The following is a 16299-nucleotide window of genomic DNA, read 5'->3' on the forward strand; positions in this document are numbered from 1 at the left end:
ACCTCTCAATTCAAAAAGCAGCAATACTGTATCTCCTTCACCCAGACTCTTCCATCCACCCAGCTGGAAGTTGCACAGAAGGCCAAACTGTGTTGCATTTACTTCTGAAGAAAAGCAGTGGATGGAAATCCACATACAGGAGGGCCCTCTAAAGTCTCATACATCCTGACAGTGAGAATGAGAGAGAAACCCAAAGTCCTCAGACTTTTCTGTCAGTACAGAGCACAGGCTGATGGCTTGGCACCAGGTAGCGCAGAAGCCTGTTCTTCATCATGCCAGTGCCTCAGCTGCACTCCAGGAGCCCTGAGGTGCCCAAGTGGCTGTGCTGCTTGAGCTGGCCCAAACACAGAGCTACAAAGGTGTTGTTGTTATTCTAATGTTGAGTCAAATGAAATAAAAAATAAATTAAAAAAAAAAAAGGCTGGAGAAAAGCAAAAAGTTATACCAGCCTTCAGTAAGAGCTCACAATATGCTGTCAGAAAAGTGTAGTTCACACAGAAAAAGCTCTGGATCTTAGACATCATTACAGACTATAAATTAAGGATGAACTTCGACAGTGTGTCTTACACTGTTAAGTTAGACCATAATACTTTTGTCATAAATTTTTTACCAGCCAGAGGTAGAGGAAGTCTGTTGCTACAATGTCCCTTACAGATAAAACTTCATTCAAGAATATGGGATACAAAAAGGGAAAATGTACAGATCTTACAGGCTGTGTTTCTCAGTAGCTGCAACATGGGGGAAAGACCAAATAAACCAAACGTATATACAAAAGCCACATTTGGTCAGTGTATCAATTACGGCAGTTGCAGTTCACTGGCTAAAAATATTTGCTTACAGTCAAGATACAAAATGAAGTTCAAAAATGAAGACAGTACTGTATATTCCATTTGCAGTCTCATTTTTTTCCTCAAAATAAGGTCAAGCACAGTTTTCTCAATTCCTGAACATTTTATGTAGACCAGTTTCAGCAAAGAATAACAAATGCAGTGTCTTCAGAGCAATAAACAGTAAATGCTGTCAACAGCGTTACTGATCCCTAATTTAAACATGTATTGCACATTTCCATTCACTATTGCATCATATTACTAGCTCCTCTTTCTGCAGCTTACACCACGTGGCAACAGGAAAGAGCATTAACAATTATTAAGAAAATGTAATTTAGAGGTAAGGCAGTGTAAAAGATTATGACATTTACTCTTTTAATGCAAAAAGAAGAGCATTCAGAAAAGATTAACCATAGAAAAGATGCCAGACATAATGTTACAAAGTGTAATTTAGTCAAGATATGTTGCAAGGACAAGTACAAGGACATCTGGCTACCACCCAAATCACTGTAAGCTAAGAATGCAGACTCCTAGCTAGAGAAATAGAAATCCTGCAGTGCTATGCTCTTTCTTCTCAGGAAAGGCTGAGCAATTCTATTTTATTAGTGCTCTTGGAAGCACTGTGGGGACTCTGCTGCAATGCAACAACTAAATTCTAGTGCTTAAAAGGCTTTCCGGCATATGATAATTATCTAGAAGTTATCTCTGTTCACACTGTGAGTTCTGTAAGCTTTGTTTCAAGTTTCTATTCTATTCTATTACACTGATCAACTAATACCTTGTACAGAATTGTAAACCATAATTTGTCAGAAATTCTCTAGTTCTGAAATCACTACCTTTGAAAAAAATGAAAATAAAGTATTCTGGAATTTCAAAACAAAAATCAGAAACTGTGACTGATTTTGCAGATGGGTCTGGACTGACTGGAGTGATATATCTATATCCATTTTATTAATTACATGCAAAGAGATTAAATGAAATGTACAAGGTGACCACAAATCAGGAATGGCTAAGAATAAAAGCCAGATGTCCTAGCTTACCAACATCTATTATATCAGTTAGTTCATCCCTTCATATTTCTAATTCAGTAATGCATTTGCATTCCTAAAGAAACGCTTCTTTTGCTTTCATTTCCAGCATGACAAGTTATTCTACCTGCATCACACACTGTGCTGCTGCCTTCTATGAATCGAGCCCCTTGAGGACAAGTGCAGGTGTACCCTCCTGGTCTCAGCAAGCAGAGGTGGCTGCAGACATCTTTACAAGGATTAGGCACTGAAAAAAAAAAGTGATAAAGACAGTTGAAGAAGCAATGCAGCATATTCCTGAGGTAAGGCAGGGCAATTGTATCATCAGTATTGTATCTCATCAATATCACACACCAAAAATCTAAACAAGTCTAGATCCACTTTTTAAAACAGCTGATGGACAAGTACCACATTTATATCAAAATCTTCTCTCTGCCTTTTCTTAAGGGAGAGACACCCATGGCTGTTGGGAGCCAGCACAGCACCAAGAAAAAACTGAACATCTCCAAGAAACACGGAGCTTTCTGATTCTGAAAGCTAAAACACCTTTAAAGAGGAGTATGCCGGATGCTCCTCTGGAAATCCTCCCTTGTGAAGACTGTGGACATGTCATAGCTGAAAAACACCCTTTGGAAGCAGCATTAAATAGCCAGCACTTTGTATGTTACTAGGATAAATTAATATTGTGAGTGCCACCTCTATGACATCTCTATGATGGAGGAAAAAGCACAGGGTCATAACTTAGAACTAAGAGTCTCTAAAGAGCAGTGTGTGGTATTCCACTGTCAATTTCACTTTGAGTGTGCAGAAAATACTTGCCAGCCTCCATTCCATTTTTAGGTTTTCAGAAATTAGTATTATCACATACTGATAGATGCATTATCAGAAGACTACTAAGCTCTTTGAAGACATCAATACCAATTTCAATCTCATAGCAAGGAATGGCTCACCAGGATGCTGATTACCTACCCGACTGATTGTATCTGTGCTGGTGATAGATGCGTACTTGAGTAAGCCACGGATTTACTGTCAGCACTTTCACTTTTTCTCCACTTCCAAATTTATCTTTCTTCCAGACTTCTCCTCGTTCTTTAGCTATCCAATATAAATGGCCTTCAAAGACATCAAGGCTGTATGGACTGCCTACTTCTCAAAGGAACCAAACAATAGACTGTCAGCAAGAAAATCTCAAGCAGGTGCAATAAAACTGCTGTTCTTCTTCAGCTTAAATATACTATATAATCCTTTCATTTTAAGGCATTTGCAGTTAGATATATACATCCTCATGTGCCTGACCACTTCATGTCAATGTACCTGTAGACTGCTTAATAATAGACATAAAAAAGCAAGAATCCAATTTTCCACAGTCCCTTATTTGGGTCATGTAAATTACCCTCAAGGAATCTAGTTACCAGGCATAACAAGCTCTGAACCTGGTGTGCCATTTATCCCTGTATAAAAGGAAGAGAAAATACTACCAAGACTTACCCTTTGAAAAGCTCACGAATCCAGTCCCACTTGGGAAGCCCAAGAGCTTGTTATCATACATCTTGGTTACTATTATAACAATTGCATAAGAAGTTCTTACCTCCATGTAATACTATGGTTCTGTCTGTCCCGTCAGGTCTCATGGATTCAATAATATTTTCTTTAGAATCACTCCAATAGATCCTATCATTGTTCAAATAATCAATAGAAAGACCTGTTGGCCAGCCAAGGTCTTCAGAGACCAGAGTTTGTCTTTGTTGTCCATCCATCCAGGCACATTCAATCTTTGGCTGCCTTCCCCAGTCAGTCCAGTACATGAGCCTGAAAGGACAGGACCGGAATTTGATATGGTTCAGAATTTGATCACCGTGATTATCCTTTGGAGTTTCATCGAAAAGATCAGTTGTGGAACGTAAAGCTGTTCAGCAACCTAAGCTTTGCAGATGTGATTAGGAAAGTCACCAAGAGTTCACTGAACAAGCTTCTTTCAAGTACAGAAGATAAATACCAAAAGAAGAATGTTTGCATCTTGTGTCCTGTTTGGAGTATGTGGTTTTAATGACAGTTTCTCATTCTCAGTGGAAGAAAAATGACTGTAAGCACTGAGCATCCATCAGTCACGATAAAGCTGCAGAGCCCAGGTGACCTGAGGGAGCCATGCTGCTTCACTCCAGCTGAGAGAAACACATATTGCAGTATCTGGTGATCCATCATATAATACAAGATGTAGCAAGCACAGCTGTTGAATGCACCAGTGCATTTACATTGCTTTCCACTGTGAAGGAGGCTATGTCTGTATTGCTTGGAACTGGTAGAGAGATATTGCCATCAATTTTTCTATTTCAGTAGTAACAGAAAAATTTGGTGGGCACACAATACTGTGTAAAGGAGATTTTTATTTCACCTACCTGATGTTGTCACCAACACAAGCACCCATATGGAATGTAATCCTAAAATACTTTCCCATGTACAAAAATTTCCTAATATTAGCAAAGGGAAAGTCCAGAAAGCATTCTCTTAATCTTTCTGGTAAAGTTTACCATTGCAGGAGTTTTTGGTATTGAATAGCATTGACAATTATTCTGGGAAGTCCTGTAGTACTTACCCACGTTTTGGATTGACAGCAATAGCTGCTGGTTGATCCAGCAGAGAAAAGATAAGCCATTTTCTGTACCGTCCATCTAATTTTGCCACCTCTATGCGATTAGTCCCGGCATCAGTCCAATAAAGATGTCTGAATTACATAAAACACAAAATATTCAAAAGTACATAGTTTATACTTGTGAGAGGAATAAAATATATTTTTAAGAAGAAAAGCTATATCAAACCTGAACAAAATTAATATAATCAAGCTGCGTTGATTACATCTGAACTTTTTCAGTCTGGAACATATGGACCCTAAATATGGGTTAGTATAGCAAATGTGATCTATCAGTTCATTAGTTTTCTCCTCTGAAAAGCTTCTGCAGCTGCCTCTGTTCCCTGTCAACTCATCTTTACTAAAGAGCTAATGAGAATGGTTACTTTTAAACACCAGAGGTGGCTAATAAGCATCTTTAAAGATACTGTTTTCCAGGAGGTGATGAGGTTCATTACAAATAAAAATTTACCATGTAACTTATATGGCCACTCTGAAGGTATTGAGCTTATTAGTCCATAGCTCCTCTCTAGACTTTTGTCTTCTGACAGAGATGTTCATGAATAAATTGTTACATCATCAGACGCAAATGCTTTTAGTCCTTACAAACAGGGCACTCAGTCTACTCTTCCTTGAATTTTGCTTATCTTTATCATCACAGCTTTATTATTTTTTTGACATTTGATAATAAACATACTCATTACTATGCACTTACTAATCACACAGTCCCTTCTGATGGAATAAATTATCTCCATAATTGGCTTGGGAATGTAAGAAAATATTGTCATTCTTATTTTGCAGATGGGCAGAAGGACTAAGTGTCTCAAACCATGTGTATCAGTTTTTATATAATATGCAGACACTTAAACATGTGGTTTTAAAGTATGTTTCAACATTGTACTGGAATCAGCGTAACACTATGTTTAAAGTGCTGAAGATGCTAGTCTCACCAGGATGCTGGTGATATATATCCTTTATCCTTGCTCTCATGACCATATAGAGTTGTGAATAGAAATTCAGACACTCCCTTCTGCACTGAAGAGACATTTGGTTTCCCGGTGGCCTCCATTTCACAAAGCAAAGAGCAAAATAACCTGAAGGCTGCAGAGTAGCCCAGACCTTAATTTATCTAATATTTTAAAAATGCTTAAAGGAAAGATACAATTTTCCACTTCTTTTTTTCGTTCATGACTGGCACAATTTTTCAGACTTATGAATCACTTCAGACAGACAGACTGGCTTTATCCCGCTCTAGAAATCAAGGTGACATGCTGCATGAGCAACTGCATGAGTATTTCATAGGACACAACACCTAACACAAAGAGTCTAGATAATGAAAGCTACATATCAGGCCCCAAAAAAGAATTAAGTCTTTTCCCAATCTTTGCCTACTCATACAACAGATTTTTGAATCATTAGGGAAAATAAAATCTCTGTTGCCACAAACACAATTAAGTGCTACCTAGACACAATCCAGATCTTAAGCACCTTCCAATCATATTTTGGTTGAGGACATAAACGGTAAAGTATTCACCCACTTAGTTGATAAGCATGTGACAGAGAGGAAGCAGATAGCTAAGTTCCTTCTTTTATTTTTCAGCTTTCCAGAAATATCACGCTTTACCATGGTCTTAACATCCTTCTTCACCCTATTGATTGCATTACCAGGAAGATCCACAATTTGTCAACAGCATTCAGAAGACTGACTCATCTCTATAACCTCTGTCCATCCAGCTTCAAACAGAATCCTAACTACATTTCATTGTGTCGATCTACAAACACCAGGATCCTCTCAACATTATACCAAATGACCTATAGTTATGCCTGTCCATCACATCCTTTAACAGTTACACTGCAAATAAGAAATGAGACCATTGACAGCAAACTCCCAAAAGTCAGGCCCAACTTTCTGCCAGCTCTTCTCCAAGCAGTGATCTTATGATTTCTAGGATTAAGTTAAAAATTTGCCATGTTACAGCCTAAAAAAATCCACAGCCAACAAGAGGGATAAAAAAGTCTGAGACACAATTACAAAAATGTAACCATTTTCTGAGAAAACACATTCATCAGATTTCAATACTGCTTCTACTTTGACATTAGCTCATATAGCACAAGGCTTATAAGAAAGGAGCAAAAATAAGACAAATTCTGCTATGGACTGGGGAGGTCCCCTTCCAACACCAGAGAGAGCTTGTTCCCTGGAGCTTACCTGAGTCCTTGAAGTCCATTCATCTGACACAAAGGCCAGTGTATTATCACTTCACTGATGCACAACTGATCTGCCAGTTGTGGAGTAAAGCAAGTTTCCCCAGAGAATACATGACACAGTCAGCAACATGCATGTGACCCATTAACCTGCTGTCTGGGCAAAAGGAGCTTACTATATTCTTCTGAACTAGAAAGCTTCAGAGACGGTTCATAAGGAAGTAAAAAGTGGATTTTGCACTGTCTGATCAGACCCTTGACACACTCAATGTACAGCATTTTTCTAGCTTTTCAGTACACTTACCTTCCAACCCAGTCAACAGCTAACCCATCAGGATTAACAATGTATTTGAGATTCAAGTCGACCTCCTTTGTAGGATTGTTCCTACTGCTGTCAAATGTGGGCAGATAAGCACGTTTGATGGCTCCAAACTCAGAACCCTGTCCCAGAATGCTGAAGTACACAATACCTTCAAAAAAGATGACAACGATAATTTTTAATGTCTAGTTATGCCATACTCCCAAAAAATTTTAATATTTCTGAGGCTCCTGTGTGAAGATACTGGAACTATTTATTTATGAGTAATAGAGAGTCATCTGTTCAATTAAATTACATTGTGTTAGGGTGTAAATTTTTAAGCCATTCATCACAGGTAAAATGCACATCTAAAATCAGATTATCAAGAAATAAGTGTCACATTTTTTAAGAAAAGAGGATCTTAGCTCTGAAGGCTTTGCACATGATTTTCAGAGTAATTTAGACTCTCATGACTCTAAAGAGCAAGTATGGCCCAGGGCAGTGGCCATGTGAAAAAGGCAAAAGCAGGGTAGCTAATAAAGAGGCAAAGGTATAAGCTAATATAGGGATCTACTGGCCATTCTTGCTTAGTATAAGGATTACATCTTGCAAGACTTGAGCCAGGTTTGGGGACTGGCAGAGGCAGAAAAAAAGGAAGGGGATCCTTTATAGCAACCCTCTACTAATGCATAAGCCTAAAGAGCCACAATTCCACAGCTGAACTCACACCAAAACAAATGGAAAACCAGAACAAAACCTAGTTAAACTAAATTAAAGAATTAAAAGGAACTACACTGATGCTGAAAAATGAGTAGAGGGGAAGGACACATTCAACCAAAACTTGGCCAGCTAATCTAATTTGATTTTGATTTCCAGCATAAATTAAATACCTAAGTTGCAAAAATGCATTTTTTTAAACCAACCATTTCAGGGTTGAGTATTAATGTTCTACACATACTCACTCAGGCCTATCCCTTCAGGGTCCCAATCATAATCCAGAGCTTGGATGCGCTCCTGGTTATCGATATAGTCAGAGTACTGCTCTGATGAGATATTGTATCTTCGAATTCGCACATTATCTGGCAGCAGTAACAATGGAGGATTACCTGGGAAAAGATCATGAATTTTACTTTCACATATTTCTCATTTTAGAAGCAGCAGATGAAAGTCACTGCTAGTCAAAAATAAACTGGGGTTTGCACAAGTTCTGTTTGCATATGGAGCAGAAGGAACACAGGGCCACTTCTAAAGCTTCAGAGCTATTTAAACTTCTTGGCTTTGCAAAATTCATTAAAAACTCTGGAAATGCTTACCACTGAGGATAATATTATCCTTTTCACCATAGATTTTGTGCAGTAATAATGATTAAGAGATAATTCCTTAGAAAAATCTTAAACATTACAGTGTTGGCATATCACCACCTCACATCTCAAAAATAGAATGCTGCCATACAGTATGCAGTTCAGCTCCACTCGTCAAAGTACAGGAAACAATTTTGAAAGTACAAATAAATTGCTGGTAGGTTGAGCCACAACCTGAGTTCTTTTACCTGAAGTCTTTAAAACCTAATGTGTCCATTTTCAGATAAACATTCTCCTACCCACAGGTTAATTAGGGGTTAGCCTCAATATTCTATTAACGCGACTATAGGGAGTATCGGTCCCGCCTGACTGATTTTGCTAGTGAGAAAATTTAATTATTCAGTCCTTTTGCTAAAGACAAAGCCCACCTGGGAGTCATGGACTAAATCCTAGGCCTTCTTCCAGAGAATAAATTCTCCTACATTAATCACATCTTCATAGAGCCAATAAGAAATGACAAGGCATTTAGCTGGGAAAATAAAATCTCATTTACCAGTGCCTTTTTCAACTAATAATGCTCAATTTCCTAGGAAGTGCTCATTTGAACATAATCCATTTCCTGCTAAGTCACACCCAACTATGGGAGAATAAGACAAGTGACTATGCTCTAATGAACACAGAACTCAGTGTAGAAATTTACAGCATTTCCAATATATATGGTATGACAGGAAAAAGGGGACCTAATATTCTATGTGTGTTCTGAAGATGACTACTGACCTGGCCTGCAGCAGACACAGGCAAAGGAAGCCCTCATTTATGAGTGCTGTGAGCTTGTATTACAAAGAGTGATAGAACTTTAGGCACAACAAATCTAATGACGTTATCAGCTACAAACAAGCTATTTGATATCATGTACCCTTGAAAACTTTTCATGTCTAGATGCTTCCTGAATAAAGCCTACAAAGAACAATTTCAATGAACTGGACTTCTAATACAGACACGCAAAGAGGAAGTCAGGCACGCAGGTGCAAATGCCCTTCTGTATTTCCAGTCTCATGCTCAACAGCAAGTATTTGCTGAAGTAGGCCCCTGGACTGGAAACCTGGAGACCTTGTTTTCTTGCATTATTTCTTATACACAAATAAATTTTAGGTTTCAAAATCTCCAGTAGCATGCAGTTTTGGTCACAGGTGTTCTGTCCTGAAAATTTTACTGTTTGACTAGGCACACCACATTTCTATCATGGATCTCTTGAAGCTGTTAAAGTGTAAGTACTTTTCTAAATACAATATTGTTTCTATCTTTTATATAATACTGCTGCATTGTCACTTTTTTCTATTGTCTTTAGCTCTTTATTATTACTATTATTTTCTGAATCAACTCTCTACATATTCAATGACTTGTACACTGTAGCTACTGCACTGAGGTATGATAAAAAGCTAACGATTGATGTTAAACATTAACCAAAGTCCTTCTGTTTGTGTGCATCAGTCCATGAACAATGAATGGCAATCTGTCATCAAACTGCTTTTGATTTGTACCAGTTTAATGCACCTTCCTTCTGTTGAGAAAACCTAAACTTCAGGAATAGGCAACACTAATTTCCTTCTGATGACAACCAGATGATAAGCAGGTTTTTGTCTGCAGAAAATTTCAGGAGAAAAGAGAGCACGTATCCAAATCAAGGTATTGTTTTTAATGTTTACAATTGGAAGCAGAGATGAGCAACTCTGTCCTGATTATGGAATGGGTGAAATACACAGATAATATGTTACAGAATAAAGTTTGGTTTTCATTATCCCCTTCCTGAAAAAGAGAGGATTATACTCATTAAGTTGCTATATTCCACTTGCTCTTTGTAGGTAGCAATCAATCTTGCTGTCAGTTAACATACCATTAGCTGCACACTGTTTCCCTTGTTGATCACCCACAGACCTGAAGCCATCTGCACAGAAACATTCATAGCTTCCTTTGGAATTCTTGCAGTCCTGGGTACATGTTCCAAAGATCTCACACTCATTGATATCTAAACATAAGTAGAGAAAAGATTCCTAAAGCTTAATCTTTTTCTTCCACATGCTGGTCGCCTTAACTCCATGAAGTCCCTTACCCACATACTCTAGAAGACCAGTGACCTAATAAGTGATCTTTAACATCAGCATCTCTTATCTAACAGAACTCCTTATCACTCACCTACTGTTTAACATGTCTTAACTACAGATTGGCAATAACTGCATTGATTCTGTTTATCAGACTGCTTTTCAGAGAGACACTTCTGCTCATGTATTTTTGTGTTAAATCACCAAGGAAAGACAAAAGATGAGGCTTGACCACAATGAGATGCAAGAGCAAAACCTTCTTGAAATGCTGAAGCAAAGATACCTAGTCCCCAGAAACAGTATCAGCAGGAAGGAAAGGGAGGGCTGGCCTTGGATCATGTTTAATAAAACTATACAGATTGTCCACAAGAGTTGGAAGCAACAAACAGAAGCAACATACTGAAATGGTAACGATGAAGGTACTATATTGCATGACCACAAACAATGGCCTATGGGCAGACTCCTGGGCAAAAATATGGCACAATAGACCTTTTACTGTAGGTCTGTTCTGGAGCAGAACAGAAGGAGAGTATAACCTTCAGTAAGTTTTCTTTCAATAAGGAAAAAAAAAAAAAAAAAAAAACACCAGTAAATTTCTGCCCCTCAGATGGCAAAGATATGACAAAACCTATATACAGTAAAGCAAAAACATATACCTACAGCCACCAAAAGCTTAAAACAAGTCTGAACTGTGGAGCCAGTTCTTTGTTGAATGAGGCCTGCATGTTTGAAAGCATGATTCAGCAGCAAAAATTTTTAGGAAGCATCTGCTAAATGTATAAAAATCCTGTTAGAATGCAAAAATTGATAGTCACATTAGAATGATGAAGTGACAGGTCACTGAACACTTATCAGTGAGAAGGTGTTTAGAATATTGAAAATACCATCACAGGAGTTTCGATTAGTTTCACTGGCCTTGTACCCTGGCCTACAGGAACAGATAAAGCCTCCTTCCTTCAAGTTGGTACAGTTATGTTCACAGATATTTTCTGCACAAGTTCGCTCTGTTCCAGGATCTGAAAAACAAACAACAACAACAACAAAAGTAAATTATACAATTATAACCAAAAAATAAAGTGATAAGGGGAATAGTTCTGTAATTTTGATCATTATTATAATTGAAAATGGTTTTCAACTACATGACGTTAGTTTCCTTTTTTTGTAACTGAAACTCGATTAATGTGAACATCTATTCTCTAAGGCATAACTAACTAGAAGAGAGTGGTAAACACTGGTCAAGACAGCTGTCAACTAAGAACTTCAACATGTAGAAGTGAACAGGGTCAGGATAAGAGTCATAACCATCAAAGCTCACCTTTCTTAAGAGAAATGGCATTCTGCATCACCATCGATCTACAGCAACTGCATAAACTATCTAAGAGATTTAACTCCTGCTTTTGCCAACCTATCTCTTTCTTACCCAGTCCTTTCTTAGCTAAACAAAAAATGTTCTCAATTGCTATCATGCATAACACAGGCCCTACATTATTTATATCTGGAAATTAGAGAAAAGTTGACAGCTTGTTTATGCCATGGTTAATCTAAAGCCTACTGAAGTCAATATCGGTTATTGCACTGAATGCACATGCCTGTAATGGAAAAGGCAAGTCAGGGATGATAGATACTCTGTAACAGAAGATGAAAATATACTCTTTTCAAAGTACATACAGAATTCCATTGATTCTGACATACTCTACACACACACAATGTACTTTCAAACTCAAATCTGTTATATAAGTAGAAAAGATAAATAATATATGTCTATTGACAGAGCAAGAGAAAAGATAAAGATGTATGGGAAAGATATTACATTAAGCTGATTATCTCCTTTATACATACGCATCCCAGTGCTGATTAAATTAAGTTTAAACATCTCAATTTCATATATATGTAAAAGCAAAAATTCATTGTGCACACACACATAAATATTCTATTTTATCTCTAACACAGGTATTTGATATTGGGAAGGCTACAAATGTTACCATCTGATCTGCATTCACATTTATCCCCAAATAGTAGAATGGTGACTGCCAGAAGGTGTCTGTTTTGCACTGTTTCATATCAATTTTATATTTTCATCGAGCCATTGCATTAGGTTATATTACCTAAAGACCTTTGGGATCATATGTGAAACAGAGAAACCAGCTGCCTCAAGACAGACTGCACTATAGGCTTCTGAATTATTTGCATTCTGCAAGCATGCTGGATTGTAAATCACCAGTGCATCATTTGGCACACTTTCACTTGAAGCCATCAAAGTCTGACAAATTGAAATGGCAAATACATGCTCATATTATCACTCTGCAGCTGCCTACATATTGATGTAAGAAGTTAGGAATTCTTTTTTCCAGATTCCATGAGAATACTCTCTTTTGCCTCTAAGTTCAAGTCAAACCTTTTGAATCTAAGTGGATGCTAGTAAATTTACAATACATAGTTAATTCACGATGCGCAGAGGATCTGAGAGGGCCCTCAGCCCAAGGACTGGCTGTCCCTATAGAATTCTGTGGCCATGTCTGTAAACAGGAAAATAAATGCATCTCAATATATTTTTGTTTTTAAGAGGGCTAGAGCAACCTATACCACTTCAGAGTCTGCCCATGAATAATTGTATAGGTTGGCCTATTACAATTATCACTGAAATATCTGGATGTTCTGGCCTCCATAATGCAACCCATTTCAAAACAAGATCAAAAACAAGATCAAACCCTTTTCTGAGATGCATAAATATCCTTAAGCCTAAAAAGGACTGTTCAGAGTGCTGAATTGCATAGAGTCTTTTAGGCTGGAAAAGACCTTTAGGATCGAGTCCTACTATAAACCTAACACTGCCAAGCCCCACTAAACCATGTCCCTAAGTGCCACATCTACATATCTTTTAAATACCCCAAAAGAAAGAAAACAGAAGATATTAACATGGCTAACTGGATAATCCTAGCACAGGCTAAGTTAAAATCAATACTTCTCAATATGCTATTCAAGAAGAAACATATTGTTATCAGTTTCAGAACTTTTTATTTCAACAGCAATGTAATTTTGTATTCTATTGCTACTATTACTTACTGCAGCCCATTTCATCAAAATGGTCTCCACAGTCATCATAATTGTCACAGACATAATGTAGAGGAATGCAATTTCCATTACTGCATTTGAATTCTTCAGTTGTACAAGGTCTTGGGGTTGGTTCTCTACCTACAGTCAAAAAGAGAAACACTCATTCCTCTGTCACAGTACCAGCTACACAGTACCAACAGATAGCACTATCCCACATTGTTAATGAGGAAGCTGAGGTAATCTGGTAAAATAATGATTAGAGTGACTTTGGAAGTCTGTAGTAAAGCTAAAACTATAACCATAACCGGAGCCTCCTGACTTCTAGTCACATCTCCACAAACTGAAAGAAGGCCCTCCATCTTATAAAGACAGAAGGTAAATTCTTTGGGTTAACAGCTGATTGAACTTTCTTTTTAATATTGCAAATTATTAATATCCTTTAACAATACACTTCATACATTTACTGCAGGCTTCAAGAGATTGAGTTATCAGTAAACTATTAACTTCAAGAATACTGTACATTAAAATCAGCAAGTAATATCATTAATCAACAAAAAATATGATTAAACTTTAAAATATAAAAATTAATGTATTTTTATGTTCTATCTCATTAACATAAATACATAGGATATCTGAGGGCAAAAGGCCATTGAATATTAAGAGAGCTTCTGCAGGATTTCCACCTAAATACCAACACTGTTACTACATGCATAACAGTGCCACAGATTCAGAGGCACCCATTTCTCTATTTTAAAAGTCCCAGCTATCCATCCCATCCTCATTTTACAATACAGCCAAACTCTTTCTTCTTCCTTAAGTGGAGTTCATAATAATTTGACATAATTTAGTTACTGCTCATAATAAAATACCATATGATTTTGAAAATCATGCTCTGTACTTTTCAGACAAATGTTTGCTGATTTTTGTTGTAGCACGAATAATCATAGTTTAAATTATTTCATACCGAACTCTAGTTTTCATAATTTATGTTTAATTTTGACATTTCTATAGCCCTTTGACATTATTAAACATTAAGCACATCACAATAACTGAATTTGTTACTCAATTTCGTGTAAACATACAGTGTTCCTCTTTCTCATCACTTCCATCTCCACAGTCATCCTCCTGGTTGCACAGCTCATGACTATATATACAGCGATTGTTTTCACATCGGAAACGGAATGGAGATTCACAAGCAATATCCACTGAAACCACAGAAATCAAGTCAGTCAGACTTTAATACTCATGCCATTGAGTCACAAATTATCCCAGTCACTTTTATCTGGTAACATTTATATGTTTCCTATATGTTAAAAGGTGTGGAGGCAATCACACCCAAATGAATATTTTCTCCACATTTGGGTGATTGTATGTTAGGACATTACACATTTTTTGTCAGAATAGAGTACATAATCTTTGGCCAGAGGCATACCCTGCGACTGCATATAACACTGAGGTTTCTAGATTTGTCTATGAAGTAAACTGACAAAATTCAACATGCAATTTAAGTGGCTATACAGTGCAAAAGTGACAAGAATTCTTTAAGTAGCACTCTAACACCTCATTTTTAGAGCTAAAGTCAGGACTCCTCAGCCATATTTACAAAGATGCCCCAACTATACTGATAGCTTTAAAAGCTCAGCACCTTTGATAATATATGTTACCTGAATTAAGAACAAACTGTTGCTCTTATTTTAGATAAACAACCTGAAAATGTTAGTGTCCTTATCTCTCTGACATGTTTCTCCCTATTTTTATAACCACATATACAAACATCTGCAAAGCAGTGAGAAACATACTGTAGGAGGATGAAGTGAACTTGCATATGAAGCAAAATTCTCAGCACTCATTCTGAATTAAATCTGTGAGAATCTCCAGTGAAAATAAAGTATGCAAAATTTATTTTCTAATTTTTCTCTTTATTGTAATTAGAGATTTTATTATGTATATTGTACATTTTAATGTAAGTTTTCCCTCTTACAGCAAAGGTGAAGTTCTTCATCAGAGTCATCTCCACAGTCATTATCACCATCACATTTCCAGTATGGCTGGATACAGACATGGTTTTTACATTCAAACAACATGGGTGGACAGTATGTGCCATTAGGATAACGTGTTGCTGAAGAAAATAAAATTATTATGAGATTTTAATTTACAATGAAAATTAGGTTTTCCTGAAAAATATTCAGTCCTACCCTATACTATTTTTTCAATACCCTTCTCTCCACAATACATATAATACAAGGCACTGCAAAGCTCTACAGCAACGAGAGACTGCAAGGACTGGTGACTTCTTGGTAGCTATAAGGTAATTAATTCAGGTTTGAATGAATGGTGAAACAACATAAGTTACTCTCAGAAGTTTCTGAATTTAACAAATGTTACTTGAATTTGTTACTGACAAATCTAGTTCAGTAATAAAGGTAAATAATGTCACTGGTACCACACATGAATGACTGAAGAAGTACCTAAGATATCTAATTCCCAAAGTACCCATGTTGGTATAGTAGAAAATATATATAGATTCTGTAAAAGCTGTGAAAAAAAAAACAGAACTAGAGCAAAGAGAAACCAAAAATATGACTCTTCCATCCACCATAAATAAATCATACTCCTGTCCTTTCAAATGGCTTTTCATATGCTCTTTTTGTCCCCTTAAGAACAACCAAAAGTGTAACTCAGGTTCCAAAATATTAACTGCTGCAATGTACATTCTACGATGTGGTTACATCAGAAAAATAAAAGTCCTACTGTGCAGATGCCCCTTCTTACTGAAAACACAGGTGTTAAAATTAAGTACAAAGGAAGATGTGCAGAACTGCCCTGATACCAACATGAAGAGAAAGGGCTTATCCCAAGTA

General features: G+C 37.0%; 1 protein-coding gene across 7 annotated transcripts in view; it reads right to left on the minus strand.

Annotated features, from left to right (window-relative positions):
- The window catches only part of LRP2 (LDL receptor related protein 2), a 172931-nt gene that overhangs the window by 9964 nt on the left and 146668 nt on the right, over positions 1–16299 (minus strand). For 6 of the 7 annotated variants that reach the window (XM_032989751.2, XM_042784253.1, XM_032989752.2 and 3 more), the window contains 11 exons: positions 15420–15557; positions 14521–14643; positions 13448–13576; positions 11269–11400; positions 10180–10311; positions 7947–8090; positions 6991–7156; positions 4449–4577; positions 3444–3664; positions 2825–3001; positions 1983–2102 (listed from right to left, as the gene is read on the minus strand). In XM_032989751.2, the coding sequence (XP_032845642.1) occupies positions 1983–2102; positions 2825–3001; positions 3444–3664; positions 4449–4577; positions 6991–7156; positions 7947–8090; positions 10180–10311; positions 11269–11400; positions 13448–13576; positions 14521–14643; positions 15420–15557 (1611 nt within the window). Of the gene's footprint in view, positions 1–1982; positions 2103–2824; positions 3002–3443; positions 3665–4448; positions 4578–6990; positions 7157–7946; positions 8091–10179; positions 10312–11268; positions 11401–13447; positions 13577–14520; positions 14644–15419; positions 15558–16299 lie in introns of those variants that run through there. The other variant, XM_032989753.2, reaches the window with a different exon arrangement.

The sequence above is a fragment of the Tyto alba genome, unplaced genomic scaffold (assembly GCF_018691265.1).
Source record: "Tyto alba isolate M040663 unplaced genomic scaffold, T.alba_DEE_v4.0 Super-Scaffold_7, whole genome shotgun sequence".
Taxonomy (NCBI): domain Eukaryota; kingdom Metazoa; phylum Chordata; class Aves; order Strigiformes; family Tytonidae; genus Tyto; species Tyto alba.